This window comes from Pelophylax lessonae (genome assembly GCF_965119305.1).
Source record: "Pelophylax lessonae genome assembly, chromosome: 6".
NCBI classification, from domain to species: Eukaryota; Metazoa; Chordata; class Amphibia; order Anura; family Ranidae; genus Pelophylax; species Pelophylax lessonae.
Window position 1 is genome coordinate 41,179,100 of NC_138773.1, and position 21,124 is coordinate 41,200,223.

A 21,124-nucleotide genomic window follows, 5' to 3' on the forward strand; every position below is an offset into this window, starting at 1 on the left:
CCTCAAACCTCAGCATGTGTCACACACCCCTGATCCTCCAACTAGTGAAGGACTACAGGATCCATTCTCCCAGCTTAACCACTTCCAGACCACCCACCACATATACAGTATACTGTGGCAGGGTGGCCCGGCTGCTCAAAATCACGTACTGGTACATGATTTTGTGCACGGGTCCTAGGGGGAGCGACACAGCAGGAGCCAATCAGCAGGTTCGCGATCGTGCAGGAGAATGACAGAATGGCGGTCTGCCTTTGTAAACAAAGCAGACGGCTGTTCTGTCACAGAGGAAGATAAAGATTGTGTGTTTCAGCTAGGCTGAAACACAGATCTCTCTATTCCTCTAGTACATTCACTCCCCCTACAGTAAGAAAGCACCCCCTAGGAGCACACCTAACCCCTTAAATCACCCCTAGTGGTAACCCCTTCCCTGCCAGTGTAATTTATACAGTAACAGTGCTTTTTTTATTTTATTTTTTTAGCACTGATCACTGTATTGGTGTCACTGGTCCCCAAAAATTGTTGCTACCCATGTCAGATTTGTCCGCCACAATGTCGCAGTCCAGCTAAAAATCACTGATCGCCGCCATTACTAATAAAAACAATTTAAAAAATCCATAAATGTATCCCATAGTTTGTAGACGTGATACATTTAGCACAAACCAATCAATATACACTTATTAGGATTTTTTTTACCAAAAATATGTAGCGGAATACATATTAGCATAAATCGATTAAAAAATTGTATTTTTACATTTTTTATTGGATGTTTTATAGCAGAAGGTAAAAAATATTGTTTTTTGTTTTCAAAATTGTTGGCCTTTTTTTGTCTATAGCACAAAAATCAAAACCGCAGAGGTGATCAAATACCACCAAAAGAAAGCTCTATTTGTGGGAAAAAAAGGACATTTGGGTACAGCGTCGCACGACCGCGCAGTTTTCCGTTTAAGTAACACAGTGTCGAATCGCAAAAAATGGCCTGGTCATTAAGGGGGCAAATCCTTCTGGTCCAGAACTGGTTAAGTGTATTGTGTACAATTACTTTCATTTGTTAATTTTATTTTTGTTAAACCTCCTTTGTTGCTTTTAAAATTCAATCATGATACAATGTTGTATCATATTTGTCTTGCTATAAAACATCAATATCCATTTTAAAACCAGGTGGGCATGGATGGTGAGCGGATTTGGTGGTTCAATGGGCCACTTGACTGGACTTGCCCCCTAGGCCTAAGGCTGCCAGCCCTCCCCTGCGTCCCCCCCCCTCCCGCCGCCTTCCGTGACTTTGAACGGGCCTCCCGTCCCACCACGAGACCGGTGCACCCAGCCGGCGCGTCCGCCGGCTGGATGGAGTCCCGATCAAAGCCGGAAATGGCTTCGATCAGGTCTCCTATGACGTAACCCGGAGGCGGCGTCCATGACGTCACTTCCGGGTTGCTGTGCTGCAAAAGGCGGCAGATTTAAAAAACGGCTGTATGCAAAAACGCAGTTTTCAGCGTTTTGCGCACATGGAAGTGTAGTGGAGGGGTTTGGGGTCTTTTAGACCCTCGATCCCTCCATAAAGAGTACCTGTCACTGCATATTGGTGTCACAAGGGATGTTTACATTGCTTGTGACAGCAATAAAAGTGATCAGATTTTATTTTTTTTTTTTAAAAACCTGTAATAAAGTTAAAATAAATAAATAAATAGGAAAAAAAATTTTTTTAGCCGCCCCCGTCCCCGTTAGCTCACGCACGAAAAAAAAAACGTATACGGAAGTCGAGCCGTGAATTAAATCGCTGTTCAAACCACACATGTGAGGTATCGCCGCGATCGCCAGAGCGTGAGCAATAATTAAAAAAAAGAGCTACAAAAATGGGCTAACTTTACGGTTTAGTATTTTTTAAATGCAGTGAAATGTGATTTTTCAAAATTTTTCCAAAAAAATGGCGTTTTAAAGACTGCTGCGCAAATACTGCGTGACAAAAAATATTGCAATAACTGACATTTTATTCCCAGGGTCTTTGCTAAAAAATATATATATAATGTTTGGGGGTTCTAAGTAGTTTTCTAGGAAAAAATACAGATTTTATCTTGTAAACAAAAAGTGTCCGAAATAGGGCTGGGGCTTAAGTGGTTAAAGTAACGCAGTGCTGAATCGCAAAATATGGCCTGGTCATTAACCACTTGCCGACCGCTGCATGACTATATACTGCGGCAGTCAGCCCCCTACAGGCAAAGAGGCGTGTGGGTCTCTGTGATTACTTCACTAGCCACGCCCCCTAACAGTTAAGCCCCGTACACACGTACCGACTGTCGGCCGTAAAGATTCGGCCGACGACCGATCGGCCGATTGTAGGCTTGTTAGTATGGTGCTTCCGACAGCCGACAGCGCACTTTCGGCCGAAAAGAATCTGTTGTGCAGGCATTGAAATTTTTGTTGGCCAACACCAGAACGGCCGATTGTTCGCCAGTCAGTACAGAATTCGGCCGACAATCAGCAGATTTGCAAGACTGGGCATGCTCAGAGAAGAAAAAAACACACGGAAAGTTAACCATCACATGACATCACTTCTGCAGTCGGCAGACAAAATTCTTGTGCAGTCTTTTGCACTTTTCAGCGGACAGGACAGCCCTGGACAAAAGACGGCCGATCGGTCGGCCGACGATCGGTACGTGTGTACGAGGCATTAGAATCACGCCCCTAGGCACAAACTTAACCCTTTGTTCACCAATAAAGTTAACCCCTTCCCTGCCAGTGTCATTTTTACAGTAACAGTGCATATTTATAGCACTGATTACTGTAGTAATGTCACTGGTACTCCAAAAAGTGTCAAAAATGTCAGTCAGGGCTCCGATCTGTCCGCCGCAATGTCGCAGTCCTGCAAAAAAAATCGCAGATCGCCGTCATTACGCGTTTAAAAAAAACAACAAAAATGACAAAAATCTTTCCCTTTGTTAGTAAACGCAATAACTTTTGCGCAAACCAATCAAAATACGCTTTTTGAGATTTTTTTTACCAAACATAGGTAGCATAAAACAAATTGGCCTAAAATGTTAAAAAATTTTGATTTTTACATTTTTTTTGGGGAATTTCATATAAAAAAATGTGAAAAATATTGTTATTTTTGCAAAATTTTCGCTCTTTTTTTGTTTATAGGGCAAAAAGTAAAAATCGCACAGGTGATCAAATACCACCAAAAGAAAGCTCTGTTTGTGGGGGAAAAAAAAGACATCAAATTCGTTTAGGTACAGCGTTGCACGACCGCGCAATTGCCCATTAAAGTCACGCAGTGCCGAATCGCAAAATAGGGCCTGGTCTTTGAGCAGCCAAATCCTCCAGGGCTTAAGTGGTTAAGGAGGTAAAATTTCAAGTCCTTAAGTGGTTTAGTGTGCTCTCACACTTGGCACTTGCCCTGTAATGTGGTGAACAGGATGGTCCCTTATAGATAATGACTTACAATAGGGTAACAACTGTCAGGGAGGCTGATGGCCACCCAGGAGTACGTCCATGAAGGGAACTGAGGGGGCGAATGCTCCGCACAAGGCCAAAGCGCAGGGTCCACAAATGGTAAGTGGGTTTCCATTATGGGTCAAGTAGGGTTATATTAGAATGTAAAAAAGGTAATGGGTATAAAGGGTAACATTACGATATAAAGGTCGATATCTGGGACGCCATCCTCAGCAGCCGCAGTCTGCTTGGTGGACCCGTAGTTCGAACGGCCCGTGGCGCTGGGAGCGACCCCTGTCTCTGCCTCAGTGCAGGTTTATTTCCATGCTTCATATCTTCAATACCTATATCATCAAGGTTACTAGTATATGTCTGTATAATATGCCTCTCTTCTCACTCTTATCGGTTTACACCTTTCACTCTTGGAATCATCCCTCTCACCTTCACTTCACTGTTAGTCATCTTACAAACTTCTATCTAATTATACACCCTATGTCTGTTGGTCTATTTTGTAATTGTTTTTATCATTATTATGGTTATATCGTGATATTTCTTCGTATATTGTGTATATCCCCTTTTGATTAACTGTATACCTACTATACTGATGTTATGTGCTATAGAACATGTCAATAAACACGTGATGATTAATCATATGCCTCTATATGATTACCAGCAGTTGTATATGTATTACCACTATATCATCATGTGTACACTGGCCACACCTCATATAAAGTCCCACGTTTTTACTTTTGAACACTATGTGTTCCTAATGTTTTCTTTTTTACAATGTCACTGACTATGACTCTGTCCATTCAGAAAAGGAAGGAGCTGGTAAATTATATATTTACCGACCCCTTCCTTGTTCTCTACTGTGACACATCCCCTGCAGTAGCTGGCAGTAGAGGGGAGGGAGCACAGTGGGGGGGGGGGGACCAGGGGAGCACAGTGGGGGGGGGGGAGGTACCACCAGGGGAGCACACAGGGCCCAGAGACAGCAGAACGCAAGTGAACTGGATAGGAGTGGTGGGGGCAGCATACAGAGGAACCAATCTCCTCCATTTTCCTCCTGCAGCTACAGGAGAAGAAAGGAGGACAGTGATTTCTCTACATGCTGCCCCCTCCGCCCCTCCTATCCAGGTGTACAGGGGAGCTGCACAGGCCCCCTGGAGCTTGGGGCTCGGTTTCAATTGCAACCCCTGTAGTTACGGTCCTGGCCCTGGGACTGATCACACTGGCGTGAAATATGCCATTGGAAACCATACAACCTACTACCCATGCATTTTTGATGCAGAAAAAAAAAACACACTGGGCTGCATGTAATGCGAACTGGCCCTCAGTGTTTGAGCTCCATGCTTGTGATCATAGAGATGTGCATTATACTTAAGACCATGGGCCAGGGCATGGTGCTCTGAATCATGCCTGAGCACAGTATGGAGATTTGCTTTACTATACAATAGTGAAGCAAATTGGACATTGGGGACAAATATACCTTAGTGTGAGAACACCCCTGAGGGCATGGATGAAGCTTTAGTTGAGCAGATGACAAACATTTGCACAATCAGGATGAAAATTGACATCCTTTATGTGATTCCTATATCGTCAGCACCACCTAGTGGCCATAATGCATTTTTCCCCAGAAAAACCTCAATCTGCAAATAAAAATGTATTGAGCTCATTAAATGGTACTGACAATCAGTTAATTAAGAGAATTAAAGGGCCCCAGGCAATGCAGTGCCCCCGCCTACACAATCACCCACGAGAATAAAAATGCAAATTATGGATAAGGCGATATTTATTGGTACAGCTGTGCCAGTCTAATGACAAGTTCGGCAGCTGGGTCCGGTGAACACACACACGGACCGGAATCAGACTCGACTGTCCTGTGTGTGCCTGTTCCCAAGTGGCCTGACAGCAGCACAGGGCCGACAGGCGCTTGCCACCTGCCTAGTTCGGTGGCAGGATGCACACAGGGATCTGAACGAATGCTTGGCTGGGACGCTGGCAGTGCCATCTTAAGAGCCTTATAGGCCCCTGGGCAATGCAGTGCACTGGGGCCCCCTGCCTACACAATCACCCACGAGAATATACTACAAGAGAGTACAACTACCTGGAGTATATACCTTACTGTATATTGGCCCTTGTAATATGTATATAGTAAGATATATATACTCCATTTAGTAGTTGTGCTCTCTTGTAGTATTTAGTGTTCCCTGTAATGTGTATATAGTCTATATACATATTACAGGGAACACTATATACTACAAGAGAGTACAACTACAACCTGGAGGATATACCTTACTATATACATATTACAGGGAACACTATATACTACAAGAGAGTACAACTACAACCTGGAGGATATACCTTACTATATACATATTACAGGGAACACTATATACTACAAGAGAGTACAACTACTTGGAGTATAAACCTTACTACTTACTACCAATATATACTACAAGAGACCCTTGTAGTATATAGAGTTCCCTGTAATATGTATATAGTAAGGTATATCCTCCAGGTTGTAGTTGTACTCTCTTGTAGTATATAGTGTTCCCTGTAATATGTATATAGACTATATACACATTACAGGGAACACTATATACTACAAGAGAGTACAACTACTACCTGGAGTATATACCTTACTATATACATATTACAAGGGCCAATATACAGTAAGGTATATCCTCCAGGTAGTTGTCTCTTGTGTGGATGGAGAGAGAGAGTGAAAAAAAAAAGAAAATCAAGCAGCCTGGCAGCTGGGCCAGTCTTCTAGGCACATAGAGGAGGACGAGCCGACGAGGAGGATCCTTCTCCGCTGTGCATCATGGGTCTGCTCTGCTCCCAGAACGTGACGTCACTGGTTGCTAGATGCCAATCGGCCTGGCCTTAGCAACCAGTGTGCAGTGCAGACTCGAGCCACCGGCGGACAACAACGGGGGGGGGTGGATTCTGGCAGATCTGGATTCTGGCCTGTTGACATTAATTGCCACCATGTGTGTGGGGCCCCTTGGCAAGTGGGGCCCCCGGGCAACTGCCGGGCATGCCCATTGGAAAAGACGGCCCTGGACGCTGGGCAGGTGGGGCCTCCCGGGCAACATTCGGTAAGATGGCCCTGCTGATGATATAGGAATCACACATAGAGGAAGCATAGTCATTTTCACCCTGACTGGCCGAACATTTCTCACATCTGCACATCAGACGTTTTATTCATAGACCAATTAGTGTCTGGAACCTTTATTATTAGAAGCAAATATAACAGATTTTCTTCTCTCCTGGCACCGGCCGATGCTTCGGTACACAGGCAGAATAGGCAGTTCAACCTCACTAACTATAAGGGGGTCTTCAATACAAAACACCCACATTATGATGCGTGAGCACTTTATTCCGTATTCCTCTGTAAGCCTAGGCTGGATGATGAAAAACACTTTAAGGGGGTGTGCCCATAACAGCTTAAGGTTATAGACTGTGGATTCTGGGTGTTATTTAACCCCAGAATAGGAGCAGTGACCAGTGGCTGAGTAGCTGGGCATTTGGACCACATAAACCAATATAACTGTAATATTGTAACATAGATTACTTTTTGCTGCTATTCAGAAACTAAGAGTAATACTAGTGCAACTTAAAGAATTCCACATACAAAGGGGTTTATTCACTCAAAAACAAAGTATATGGCATTTCCATTGTCGTACAATACTTGCTAATTAAATGGTTAGCACTTCTACCTAGCAGCAATAGGGTCATCGGTTTGAATCCCAGCCATGGCACTACCTGCTTGAATGTTTTGCCTGAGTGAGTTTTCTCTGGCTACTCCGGTTTCCTCCCACACTCCAAAGACATGCTGGTCGGTTAATTGGCTCCTGTCTAAATTGGCCACCTGTATGTGTATGTATGAATATGAGGTAGGGACCTTAGATTATAAGTTCCTTGAGGGCAGGGACTGATTTGAATGTACTATATATATTTGTAAAGCGCTGCATAAATTGACAGTTCTATATAAGAACTTGTAATAAATAAATAAATATGTTTTTTTTAACTGAAAAAATACATATCGGTAAGAAATAAAGGATTACGCCAAATAACTATCCCATGTAAAAATATGATTTTGAATCTTGTGTACCGACGGGAGTGTGCGGAGAGGAGACGATGGCCAGCCAGCTACAGAGGAAAAAATGCCAGAAACCGTTGACAGACTGCATGTTTTGGGGTACACCCCTTCTTCAGGTCTAAAACTTTAGATCTCCCATCGGGGATCTGCCCGTCCCGTGACGTAATTTCCAGGCGCCGAAGCGGTCTTCTCGGCAGGGAGAGACGGCTGATTCCACATACTCTGCGCTCACTGCCGGCACCTTACCTTGATGTGGCAGTGCCTCTTCATTTAAGTGCAGGACAGTTTTTGTAGTGTTTCCTTCATTCTCCATCATGGAACCCTTCTATCTGGCCTCTTACAATTCTGTTGCTTGGTGGCATTGCCCGCTCCTCATCACATCCTCCTTCTGGGAATTCAAAGTTATTAGTCATCTGCACTGGCTCCACTCAAAGTACTGCCGTTTTCCATCTGTGTTATTTTATATGGTGGCCAGCGTCCTCTACAATATGGATTATCTACTGTGAAGCATTTATTGTCGATAAACTAAGATTTTTGGACTTTCATTTTGCAAGCAAATGCTTCTTTGCTTGGCTGGGGCAGTGCTTTTCATCCCACTTTGTTGATTGCATAACCCTTTCCACTGCCTTTTTTGACCAACTTCTGGCATCCTTCGTCTTTTGCACTTGGCCAATTATAACAGCCTTGTAGCACTAAGAGTCTGCTAATAATCTCCTGACAGGTACCCATTACCACCGTGTATTAACATATTTTTGGAACAAGAATCTGTTCATAACAAAATTAGTATCAGAAGAAACAAAAAAAAAAAATGCACAAAATGCTAAAATTAATATAGAAAATGATATAATTAGCAAGCAATAACATTACAATGAAATGTTGATGTTCCATAGTGCCAATGTTTTGCATGCTATAAACAGTATATAAGCATGCAGCTATAAATATGTGGAAGAAACATGTTACATCCTGCTCTCCCCTATGTATTATCATACACTGGTCTCTGTCTACAGGTCTCACTCTGCAGCTGATTGCTCCCATATCTCATCGGGCCATTATGGGGGAAGATGTGAACATTCCCTGCTCATTCACAGTCAATAACCCTCCTATCAATCAGAAATTTCTTGCAATGTCCTGGTACTTTCAGGGAAAAGAAATTTTTAGGGTTCAGGACACGAAAGTGATATCAAGAGATGCTCGCACGTCGTATACAGGTCGGGCAGAAGACGGAATCGCTGATCTGTCAATATCAAATATAACCATAATGGATGGAGGGATCTATAAGTGCTCCATACTGTACACCCCAAAGAGCGAGGAGAAGGAGATAAGACTAGAAATACAAGGTAAACATTTTAGTCTATTTACCCAACTCTGCTTGTTTAGTGCAGAATAACATGTTACTTATTGACAGATGAAACCTGAACTTCATTTAAAGATTAAAGTGATTTTAAAGTCTAGTTTTTTTATCTTTTTTTTTTTTGTTTGTTTTTTTAGGTAAAAATATCAAACATGTTATACTTCCCTCCTCTGTGCAGTTGGTTTTGCACAGAGCAGCCCAGATCCTCCTCTTCTCGGGTCCCTCTTCAATGCTCCTAGCTCCTGCCTCCTGTTAAGTGCCCCCACAGCAAACAGCTTGCTATACGGCACCAAAGCTCCCTGTGTCCATTCAGACATGGAGCCATGGCCTCGCCCCAACTCCTTTTTCTCCTCATTGGCTGACTGGCTTTGATTGACAGCAGCAGGAGCCAATGGCACTGCTGTCTTAGCCAATGAGGAGGGGAGTCCCAGGCAGCCGAGACACTCCTGCAACACCACTCGATCTAGGGGGATCTCAGGTAAGTATTAGGGGGGCTGCTACACACAGAAGGCTTTTTATCTTAATAAAAAAACCTTCTGACTTTACAATCACTTTAACTACTGTAAGGTGCGGGGGTATAATGTTAATATAGCAGGACATATTCATTGCGAAAAACATTTTAGATGCTCTGCTCTTAATTATAATTATAATACATTTAGAAACCTAGTCCTAAAATTTACCTAATTTTCAAAACCGTATGCACACAATATATGTGTGAGTATTAACACACGGAAATAGCGCATTATTTATTTTCTTCATATCTAGCTTTTCATTTCATATAATTGGTAATTATAATTAAAGATTTGTTGTTTTTATATAGGAAGGCTAATTTGCTCATCGTCTATCATCGTCATGATTATCTTCACCATCTAGTTCAGGCTTGTCCAACCCGTGACCCACAGGCCACATGTGGCCCAAGAATGCTATGAATGCAGCCCAACACAAAATCATAAACTTGCTTTAAAATGTTGATTTTTTAAAAAACCGTTTGTATAAATGCGTGTACACTTAGCCAAAAATTAGACAGTTTCTTTTTAATGGACTTTTATAAGTTTTATCTTCTCAAAGAAAAATGTCCCACTTTTCACAATCACGTTTTATTCATGTCATCAGTTTTAGGCAGCGCCTATATTTAGGTGCAACCTGGTACAGTCTTCCCTGCTCAGACCTGCATTGGAGTATCAATCCTAGGATACTGGCTCTGATTTAAAGTGGTTCCGGTGAGTGGGGACACAACAGGGAAGCACAGGTCACCGAGCACTTTTTGGATTGAAGCACTTTTGATTGAAGCACTACAGCACCTTTTATTATTCATAACAGCACTTTATGAATTTACTTTCATTGATTTGTGGACATGGTTATATGAATACAGTTGCACTGAGTCACTATTGATTGCACTGGGCTCTTTGATATTGTTTAGGTGATTTTGTTATATCCCAGAGATTTATTTGCAAAGCACCGCTGACACACATGTTTTTCATTTACCTATATTTGTGGGTAAGGATGAAGCACACAAAGGGCAAAATTAGAACCAAAATATCTGGTGAGCACCTTGAGAATTCTTTGAGAATTGTTACTACATCCAACCAAACAGATATTGATGTAACGCATCAAAAACAATGTCAGATATCGCACTCGTTTTATGTTTCTCTCTTTTACTTTCATAATAAAAAAAATTACAAAAAAATATGACATTTTATTAGTTAGATAGGTACATTATCTGAATCAGTGATCTATCCTTATTGTTAGTGTATTTTATGTGTGGCCCAAGACAATTCCTCTTCTTCCAATGTGGCCCAGGAAGGTAAAAGGTTGGACACCCCCTGATGCAGCTGTACTTATCAGGAAAATGGCTACTGAATGTCATTTATAATTGGGCATTATACATTATTATATATCTAAACCCATTTGTTAAAATATTGAAAGCTAAATTAAGAAATTCCAGGTGCACAGAAACAAAAAGTGTACAAAGTATTACAATTTGTTTTTGTTTAGAAAGCAGCCACAGCCTGAGACAAACAGCCTGTCATGTGCCAGCATGATGGGTCACAGCTAGCGCTCTCCAGTTAACAGGGAGAAAGAGCTTTGTTGATTGGACAGCTCCAGCTCTGACTCACTCGGGGGCATGTCAACCCCTGCAAAAAGAATGAAAATGTATAAAGTGCAGCGCTGGTAAATAATGAAAAACAAAGTGTAAATATAGTGCATATATAGTGCAAAGATGAATAATATCTATGTGACAATTGATACAAAACACACATATAGCTAAATAGTACACTGATAATACTGGCTGATCACTGCTAATAAATAAAAGAAAGTCCAAGGTGAGTCCAAAATGTGAACTGAAAAGCAAAATCTTCAAACGTTATTCCATGCACAGGAACCACCACCAACATCAGAGAAGGGCTTACCAAATAAAATGGACTCACATAAGCTTACACCTAGTGGGTCAAAACCGGCATGTATAGATGGATAAATAGCCAAAGGACATCCGGATGGGCTTCCACCGTAACAACAGCATCAACTGATTAATCACTTGGATACAGATAATTCCCACAGTAAAGAATGCAGCTAGAATTGGGGCCACAATTTCTTCTCCCCATATACACAATAGAAAAGAAAATCCCACATAGTGTAAAACCATACAAAAATGTCTAATTTATTAAAATCCAGATCACTTACAATGTAGATGAATAAAAAATGCTTTAAAATAGAACATCCTAGGATCAAGTGGGACGCAGTGGTAACATGGCAGCAGGGGTCTGATTTTGCTTTTCACTTAAACATTGGGGACTCACCTTGGACTTTCTTTTATTTATTTGCAGTGATCAGCCAGTATTATCATTGTACTATTTGGCTATATTATATGTGTTTTGTATCAATTGTCACATAGATATTATTTAACTTTGCACTATATATGCACTTTATTTTTCATTATTTACCAGCGCTACACTTTAGCGCGCTGTCCCCCCCCCCCCTTCTTCCTGTTTCCAACCCCTGCAAAAAGACCATTGCTTCCATAGTAAAGTAACAAAGTAACGTTCCTTCTTTAAAGCATGGTGGCAGGGCACTGGCTTTTCTACTCAGGCTGTGGCTGCTTTCTAAAGAAAATTAACCATAAGTTTGTGCACACCTTTGCTTTGATGCAACGTGAATGTATTTAGCTGATTTAAACTAAAAATGTAATCAAGTCTGGGCCCAGATCGCAATTCCCATAATTTAGCACACCACCTCCCATTGTTTAGCACAGTGACAAACACCGGCCACATGCTGTGCCGCACTGACCCTTCCACAGGTTATGGTTGTCTTAAAAAAAAAGTGTAAAAAAAAAAAAGAATTGAATCACTTCTGGATAGGGAGATTTTCCCAATGACCAGGCTATTTTTTGTGATTCGGCACTGTGTTATTTTAATGGACAATTGCGCAGTCGTGTGACACTGTACCCATATAAAATTGATGTTTTTTTTTTCCCCACAAATAGAGCTTTCCTTTGGTGCTATTTGATCACCTGTGCGATTTTTTTATTTTTTGCGCTATAAACAAAAAAGAGCGACAATTCTGAAAAAAAAAAACATTATTTTTCACATTCTGCTATACTGTATGACATTCCCCAAAAAAAAAAAATTAAAAATCAAATTTTTTTTAACATTTTAGGCCAATTTGTTTTCTGCTACATATTTTTGGTGAAAAAAAAAAATCACAATAAGTGTATTTTGATTGGTTTGTGCAAAAGTTATTGCATCTACTAACTACGGGAAAGATTTATGTAATTTTTATTGTTTTTTTTTTTTTTTTACTAGTAATGGCGGCGATTTGCGTTTTTTTGTGGGATTGTGACGGACAGATCGGACCCCTGACTGACATTTTTGACACTTTTGGGGGGACCAGTGACATTACTACAGTAATCAGTGCTAAAAATATGCACTGTTACTGTAATAATGACACTGGCAGGGAAGGGGTTAACAGTATAGGCGATCAAGGGGTTAAATGTGTACCTAGGGGAGTGTTTCTAACTGTGGGGGGGGCGTGGCTTGTGAAATGACCATAGAGATCTTTGATCCTATATAGAAGGATCACATGGGCTCTATGATCATTCCAGGGAGAAGAACGGTCAGCTGTGTTTACAACATCTGACCGTTCTTCTCTCTCAGGGGGGAGCTATCGTGGGTGTCAGGCGGCAATCTGAGCCACCTGACCGCTGCATCGGCTTCCCCGCTGATGAGCGGGGGCGGTAGCGCGCCGCCGCGGCGCGCTCGCCCCCTAGTTGCCACCAAGCGACCGACGTAGCCCTACGTCGGTTTGCCTGGGAGAGCCACACTGCCGCAGTAAATATGCAGTAAGCGGTCGGCAACCGGTTAAGATAGATATATTTTGTTACTGAAGGAAAGGCAGTATGTTGGTCATAATAACAATCTCCATACCCAATTACAAACTCCAGCCATTTATTGAATAGGTACTATTTTGCTAGCCAATACAAATTAAATACTTTGTTACAATATGTGTGCATGCATTACATGTCTGGAAATGCAAATTAAAGTTAACAGACAACTACTGTGAACTTTTAGTTGACTATGTCTTATACAGTTTATGATCCTTGGTTGACATATTGCATGTTACAGCTCAACCACAGATCAACATTAAGAACAATATAGTTGTCAAAAATAAAGAAAATTCCCTGAGCAGTGTCATCTCTGGATTCTACCCGGTGGACATTGACATTAAATGGCTACGGGATGGAGAAATACTGAATAACATTGTGGTGGGGAACCCTCAGAGAGACCTGGATGGGACGTACAGTGTGAACAGTTCAGTGATCCTAACACCATCTGAGGAGGACAGAGAACTGATCTTCTCCTGCAGAGTACAACACGAGTCTCTTACTGCACCTCTCCAGGAAGACTTCCGGCTGGTATATGGAGGTAACATTATCATTACTCTGTTTTTTCAGTATTATAAACCTACAACCCCAATTCCAAAAAAAGTTAGAAGACTGTAAAATCTACATAAAGACAGAATGTGATTATTTGCAAACCTCGTATTTTATTTATAACAGAAAATAGAAAACATATCAAATGCTTACACTGAGCAAATGTATTATTTTCAGATAAAAATAAAAATAAGGTAATTTTGAAACTTATGGCAGCAACACGTCTCTAAAAAGTGGGGACAGGGCAACAACAATCTGGCTAAGTAAATGGTACTAACAAGGAGGAGCTAGAAGAACATTTTGCAACTAATTAGGTAAATTGGCAACAGGTCAGTAACATGATTGGTTAAAAAAAAGAGCATCTTAGAGAGTCAGAGTGTCTCAGAAGTAAAGATGGGCAGAGGTCCACCAATCTGTGAAAAAATGTGTCTAAAAAATGTCGAACAATTGCAGTCTCTGGACTAAAGAGGAGAGGGACCTTCTGGCTTGTCATCAGCGTTCAGTTCCAAAGTCTCCATCTCTGATGGTATGGGGGTACATTAGCGCCTATAGGATTAACATCCTGCACATCTGGAAAGGCACCATCAATGCTGAAAGATATATCCAGGTTTAAGAGCAGAGTATGCTCCCATTCAGGCGACATCTTTTTCAGGGAAGGCCTTACATATTTTAGAAGGAAAAATGCTAACCCACATACTGCATCTATGACAACAGCATGGCTTCCTAGTAGAAGAGTCTGGGTGCTAAACTGGCCTGCCTGCAGTCCAGACCTTTCACCAACCAAAAATATTAAGACAAAGAAGACCGAGGACTGTCGAGCAGTTAGAATCCTATTTCAGGCAAGAAGGAGACAATATTTCTCTCTTAAAGCTCCAGAAATGGTCTTCTAAGTTCCCAGACATCTTCAGAATGTTGTTAAAAGAAGAGGGGATGCTACACCATGGTAAGCATGGCCCTGTCCCAGCATTTTGAGACATGTTGCTGCCATCAATTTTAAAATGACCTTATTATTTTCTTAAAAGGGTACATTTTCTCAGTTTAAACATGTGATATGTTTTCTATTGTGAATAACATATGGGTTTATGAGATTTGCAAATCATTACATTCTGTTTTTATGTAGATTTTACACACAGTCCCTATTTCTTTGGAAATGGGGTTATACATAGTACAGAGATGCTTGAACTTTCTTTATTGTAAAGGCAGAGAGAGAGAAGGACCCAGCGGGTCTATAATGTTGGGAAAGTCATCCCCAAAATGAAGGGGTTAGCCCACATTAATCTTCTCACATGGGACCTTAAGGGCTGTGGGGTTGTCATACATTGAAAGTTCACACATTATTGTTAAAACAACATCTTTATTATTTATCAACACAGAAATAAAAGCATAAACTGTATAAAAAAGGTGGTTACAACTATATTGTGAGCAACACTGCCTGGATATGTTCCATGTAGAAATAGTACTGATAAGTCCTACACGTTTCGCTGAGCGTTATGCTCTTACAGTAGCGTCTTTGGGGACCACATGTAGCACATTATCTCTACAGAGCTTATCACATCACAATAGTTGAAACAAACACTTGCCAAGCTTGCCATACACTCCCAAGTCTGATCCCAATGATCTCTCATAGCACAATGAGTGGTGTAAGCATATCCAGTGGTTAAACTTCCCACACAGAAAGGGGTAGGCACCCAAAGAAAGGCGCCACCATGGTGGGGTCGGGCCCAATGACGAGCACTGGACTGCACCAATGTCTCTCAAAGGCAGACTAGGACAGCAATAGGACACGGGGAAAAAAGAGCATCCACTCTTCCGATTGTATTTATTCCCCAAATTGGTGATCCGGCTGGAAGAGACCAAAAGAATCCCCATCCTCTGTCCTCTCAGAATACAATACATAAATGAAAGCAAACTGAGGGGAGTGTAGATAAAACACTGACAATGAAAAATGGTGGCATTAAACTGTCTGTAGCTGTGATCTCCAATTGGTGGTTCAGAAGAAATGTGTGGTTTTGGGTTAATTTTCCCACAGTGGCTCAGAGCTTGGCTACCTGATCACGATATGTACTATGCACTTATCAAAGACAGAAAGACAAGCAAAGGTTGTCTATTTATGAATACAGAACTGTAGTAAATTGTGCATGTTATATGTTCGTGGAGTTTAGCTTTAAAGTTGCTGTAAAGGTACATTTTTTTGCTAATAAGAAACATGATATATTTATCTGCTCTCTGCAAACCTCCTCTTCTGGGGTTCCCCGCCGGTGCTATCCGCTCCTCCTCTGCTCTGTCTGCCCCCATAGCAAACCACTTGCAATGGGGACAGACATGCAGGCTTGATCCTGAGCCAGGCTCTGTGCATCTATAGACACACATAGCATGGCTCCCTCCTCACAGAATTGTACTGACAGCAGCAGGAGCCAATGGTCCTGAGCTGCTAATATGTCTCCTGTGGGAATGGCGAGAGGTACAGGTACAGAGCTGGATTGCCACCTGACCAGGATTCACCCGAACAGTCCGGGTTTGGAATCATGAGTCCGGGTTTCAGTCTGCATGAAACTCGGACACATTATTCAGACTGGGCTGTGGCTCCCCAAGTAACTGAGATAGATACACAAAAATCTGTTCCTGTCTGGGAGCTGTGGGCCGCTGTCTGTGGGCAGGCTCAGCATCACTGGGGGGGGGGGGGGGCAATGATGTCAGCAAGTGCAGTTTGGCCACACCCACTGTTTGCAGCAGTGTGCTGCATTACCACTCTCTGTGTCTCAGGTCTTTTATAATTCTTTGGTGTATATTACAATAAAAAAAATGTGCCCTGAGCCACTAAAGTGTTTAGGTTTGGCTTGAAGAAAAGGTGGCGACCCTAGATCAGGCTCAGATAAGTGTTTGAGTGGGGAGTGGCTACTTTTGAAAAGTGTTTTTCCTTTAATGCAGACAATAAAACACCTTTTAGCCTTTCTAACCAATTTAAGTCACAAACCAAAAACTCTGTAAAGCAGAGAGAGCAAAATGTAATATTAGATGTCGTCTGGCATCCAGTGGCCTTGGCCAAAACACAGCAACCAGGGTCTAGGCCTGGATCTTAGGTTGCAATGTAAATACTTACAATTTAAATTCTGAAAGACTAGTGGCTGATTATCTGGAACATTTACAGACTATTCTGTTTTTGTCCCTTTGCTTTATACTTGTTCCTTTTTAAACCTTCAAGCCATCAAAAATCTGTATTTTTGGGGTAAGATATATGCCAATTATATTGCAGATATCCCAACTGTTAACATCACTTTCCAAGCATTTAAGTTAAAAGTGGAGCAGAACTTGGTGTGCAGTGTTTCTGAGTTTTACCCAGAATCCATCACGGTGAACTGGTACTTGAATGACACCCTGGTGAAGAATGTCAAGACCCGGAGGATCAATAGCTCAGCTGTGGAATCCGTCTACCCCTTCACCCCGACAGAGCAGAACTGGGGCATGGAGCTGAGATGTGTGGTGCAACATGAAACCCTCACTGCTCCACATGTGGAGAGACTGCTGGTACAAGGCGCAGGTGAGTGACCCTCCCATTAACAGAGACTGCAGATAGGATACAAGAGATTGTCGGACACTGCAGGCATGATACAAGAGATAGTCAGAGACTGCAGATAGGATACAAGAGATGGTTGAACACTGCAGACATGATACAAGAGATAGTCAGAGACTGCAGATAGGATACAAGAGATGGTCGAACACTGAAGACATGCTGCTAAAGACTTTCAGAGACTGTGAACATGCTGCAGGAGTTGTTGAAGACTGGGGACACACTTCATTAAAAAATCATAGACTGAAGACCTATTACATGAGACAGCTAGAAGTCATTGCTATATCAGGGCAACAGGGAAACATAGATTAATTACTTCAGGGGCCCTGAGGACCACACAAAAAGTACCTTAGATCCATATGCAGCCCCCAGGCCACAGGTTGGGCAGCAGAGCCTTACAGCATTGCTATATTGGGGGTCGTAATGATTCATAGAACAGACTGGCATCTTACAATGACACACAACAACATGTGTAATCATATATTTTCTCTGCAAAGTGAGAAAAGCCTTCCTTTTTCAGCTGAATTGCATCCTTTAACCCTTTCATTGCCAGAGCTGTTTTTGCATTTGCTGCATACATGGTTAAAAAATCTTTTTAAATCTAAAGACTTAGTAAAACCCCAAAAACATTATATATTTTCTGAACGCAAACACCCATGAAAATAAAATAGTCGTAGTCCCAATTTTGTAAGGTCACACAATATTAGTGCAATGGTTGACAAAACACCAACATTTCCCATAAAAATACACTAAAGTTAATTTTAGGGCACATAAACACAATATATTCACCAATTTTTAGTAGAATATAAAAGATGATGTTGCTCTGAGTAAATAGATATCCAACATGTCAAGACTTAAAATTGTGTGCACCTGTGAAATGGCAACAAATTTCAGTACCCTATATTTTCCATAGGCGACGCTTTATATGCCCCACGGGTCATCTGTTTAGAGTTAACTGTGAACAATGGTACTAAAAAATTGCTGCTTTCACTCCAGCATGCGTGGCAATATGTAACATTTTCATGCACAGGTGCCCTGATGCTTGCAATTTTGTTTGTATGTGTGTGTATGTAGGGGGGGCACAATTTTTTTGGGGGGAGGAATGTTTAATGCTTGGGTGTAACTTAAAATTTTACACTTTTTTACATATTTTTTTTATTGCTGAACTTTCTTTTTCTTTTTTTCATCATCAAAAAGTCCCCTATGTGATGCATTTTTTTTAGTGACATGTTCTCTTTAGAGAGACATCAGGGGTCTCAAAGATCCCTGATGTCTCACCTGCCCTACAGTAAAACTAATGGAGTGCAGATTGCACTTCTATAGTTTCTTCCCTGGCCATACTGGCTGGGGAAAGTGAGATCAGAACCCGTATGTGAGGTTTTATGCGTCACTTCTAGATCATTAACAGATAGGGGAGATCAATTTAAAAATGTTAATGCACCCACCATGACAGTTATGGGTTCACCGATGGATGCATGAAGTCCAGGAAACATGGCAGGGGTGGATGCATGGGAGGGACCAGCAGTCCCATGGTGTTGGAAGCGATCTGGCAGCTGCACAGCCACTGGATCACTTCCATCTGACAGCAGAAAGCTGCAGTTGCCTGGAGTGTGAGTAAAATCCACTGATGTATGGCATACATACGTGACAGTAAAAGGATTAGTAAAAACGTAGAGATGGTACACAATGCTGAAGTACATCAATGTGTGCTACTGCACATGCATACAAGAGGGATGAAAAACAAGACTCTTCCCACAGTGACTTTCCTCCAGTTGAAGCCATGATGGATATGGCGTAACGCGTAGAGGTACCAAGCGGTGGGTAGGTTTGATGTTACTTGTGATCATCTTGGATTTGTGAATGTTAAAGCTACTCTTTAATTTAATAAATGTGAGTTTAATGGTTGAAGCTGGAATTTGTCTTATTGCTTCATGAACTTGTGGGTACTGCACCATTGGAGTTTTTCCTCTTTTATCTCTACATATGCTCAATTGGAGTAACATCTATTCATGTGGATAGGCATAGAGACCAGACGGCAGTATGTAGCTTATTAATGCCTGAGACCCCTAGTGGGTTAATCTTGGAGGTGAGCAGACACTTCACCTGGTGATTGCAGCACGGAATTTAAAGAGTGGACACACACAGAATGATTTCACTATTACACTTTTGATAGATATTACCATGGACTTTTTATTGCATTGTTGCACTTTGGAGTGCTTCTTCGTTTTGTCAGCACTCCAGGTTTCATTGCTTCACTTGCACTTTATTTAAACAGAGATGAGGTCTCTGCACCATTGCTGCACTTTATAGGTGTTTAATGTTTGAATTGCACCTTTAATATTATTATAATTGTATTCTATGATATTATATGTTTAGTATTGTTTTTATTATCACCATTTCTAGCAGCGGTATCGCATAGTTTTTTAATGTGTTCATCCTATAGATGTGGGAAACCATTTGAGTGGTAGCAGCAGCTTTATATATTTTTTTACTGTTGATTTTTCAAGGGTAGCGCACAATTATATTTCCTCTACTCAATGTGTGCTACTACACATGCATACAAGAAAGATCTAAAATAAGATTCTTTGCACAGTGACTAGCTTTACGCCTCTACCAGAACAAAGACTCAGAATGAGCCCCACAAACAACAAGCATCATATACATTTTATAGTATTAAAAATGTACTAAAATGCAGCACTGCAGAAATAAACATAATGCTGTTTTCTTTTCTTCAGATCTGAGGGCACAGTATAAAAAACAAGTGGTATCTGCTACTGTAGTTCTGGTCTTACTATTAGGAGCTGTAACTATTGTCACCTTACTGACTAAACAAAGAAGAAAACGTAAGTAATGTGAAATTTTTTTTTTTTTTATTTATAATATATTATATATATATATTTATATATATTTTTTTAATTAAGACAAGTTACAATTAGCTGTACAATTGTACAAACGTGAAAATGGCATATGTATCAGAAATATACAAACCATGTTAAATTGAAATTAACAGATACCATGTTTACAGGTTCAGCATGTAATCAAATCAAGCAAAGTATGTATCACAGTTAAAGGTATCAAACAAATGGATATCAAGCAACATAAAAGTAACAGAACTTAGGATATCCAAATTTCAACTGTATGGTTTGATTTAATGTGTAACCATGTAATAGATAATATGAGAGAGGCAAGTATTAGAGTAAGATGTAATAATCATACCTCCAGTTCTGGCCGAAAAAGGAAAAGAGGATCGACCAGAGGCACGGAGGAGGATAGTCAAGAAGTGAGAGAAAGGGACAAGGTAGTCAAGGTTGTGTAAAGGAAGTGACAACAGAGAACGGGTGATGGGGTAGGGGAAGTGAAGGGTATCAGGGTGAAACATTCCTGGAAGGGACCGCTCCCGGGAATGCCAGATGAGTACCGCTCTAGATAAGGATCATAGGGTTAAATCGTTCAAGAAACTAGAGCAAGATATTCAGGGGATACTGAAAAATGTGTCCAAGGTGACCACATTTTACGGAACCTTTCGGTCCTGTCAGTTTTCATTACCAATGTCTTTTCCATTTCGTAAATTTGGCTTATCTTAGACAACCAATCTCTAATTCGTGGGGGATTGATGGAGTTCCAGTTTAGTGGGATTAGACATTTTGCCGCATTCAACATGTGTCTGACCAAGGAGAGTTTATATGTACGGTATGGCAGAGGATTGATGTGAAGAAGGTAGGTTGGGATGTCGAAATCTAGATC

At 41.2% G+C, this 21,124-nt stretch overlaps 1 protein-coding gene across 1 annotated transcript in view; it reads left to right on the forward strand.

Annotated features, from left to right (window-relative positions):
• LOC309558548 (uncharacterized protein) overlaps positions 1-21,124 on the forward strand; it is a gene marked incomplete at its 3' end in the record, with an annotated part of 62,714 nt that overhangs the window by 10,897 nt on the left and 30,693 nt on the right. Inside the window, exons 2-5 of the mRNA XM_082261627.1 lie at positions 8,542-8,871; positions 13,505-13,804; positions 17,066-17,350; positions 20,116-20,223. Of these exons, the coding sequence (XP_082117753.1) occupies positions 8,542-8,871; positions 13,505-13,804; positions 17,066-17,350; positions 20,116-20,223 (1,023 nt within the window). The remainder of the gene's footprint in view (positions 1-8,541; positions 8,872-13,504; positions 13,805-17,065; positions 17,351-20,115; positions 20,224-21,124) is intronic.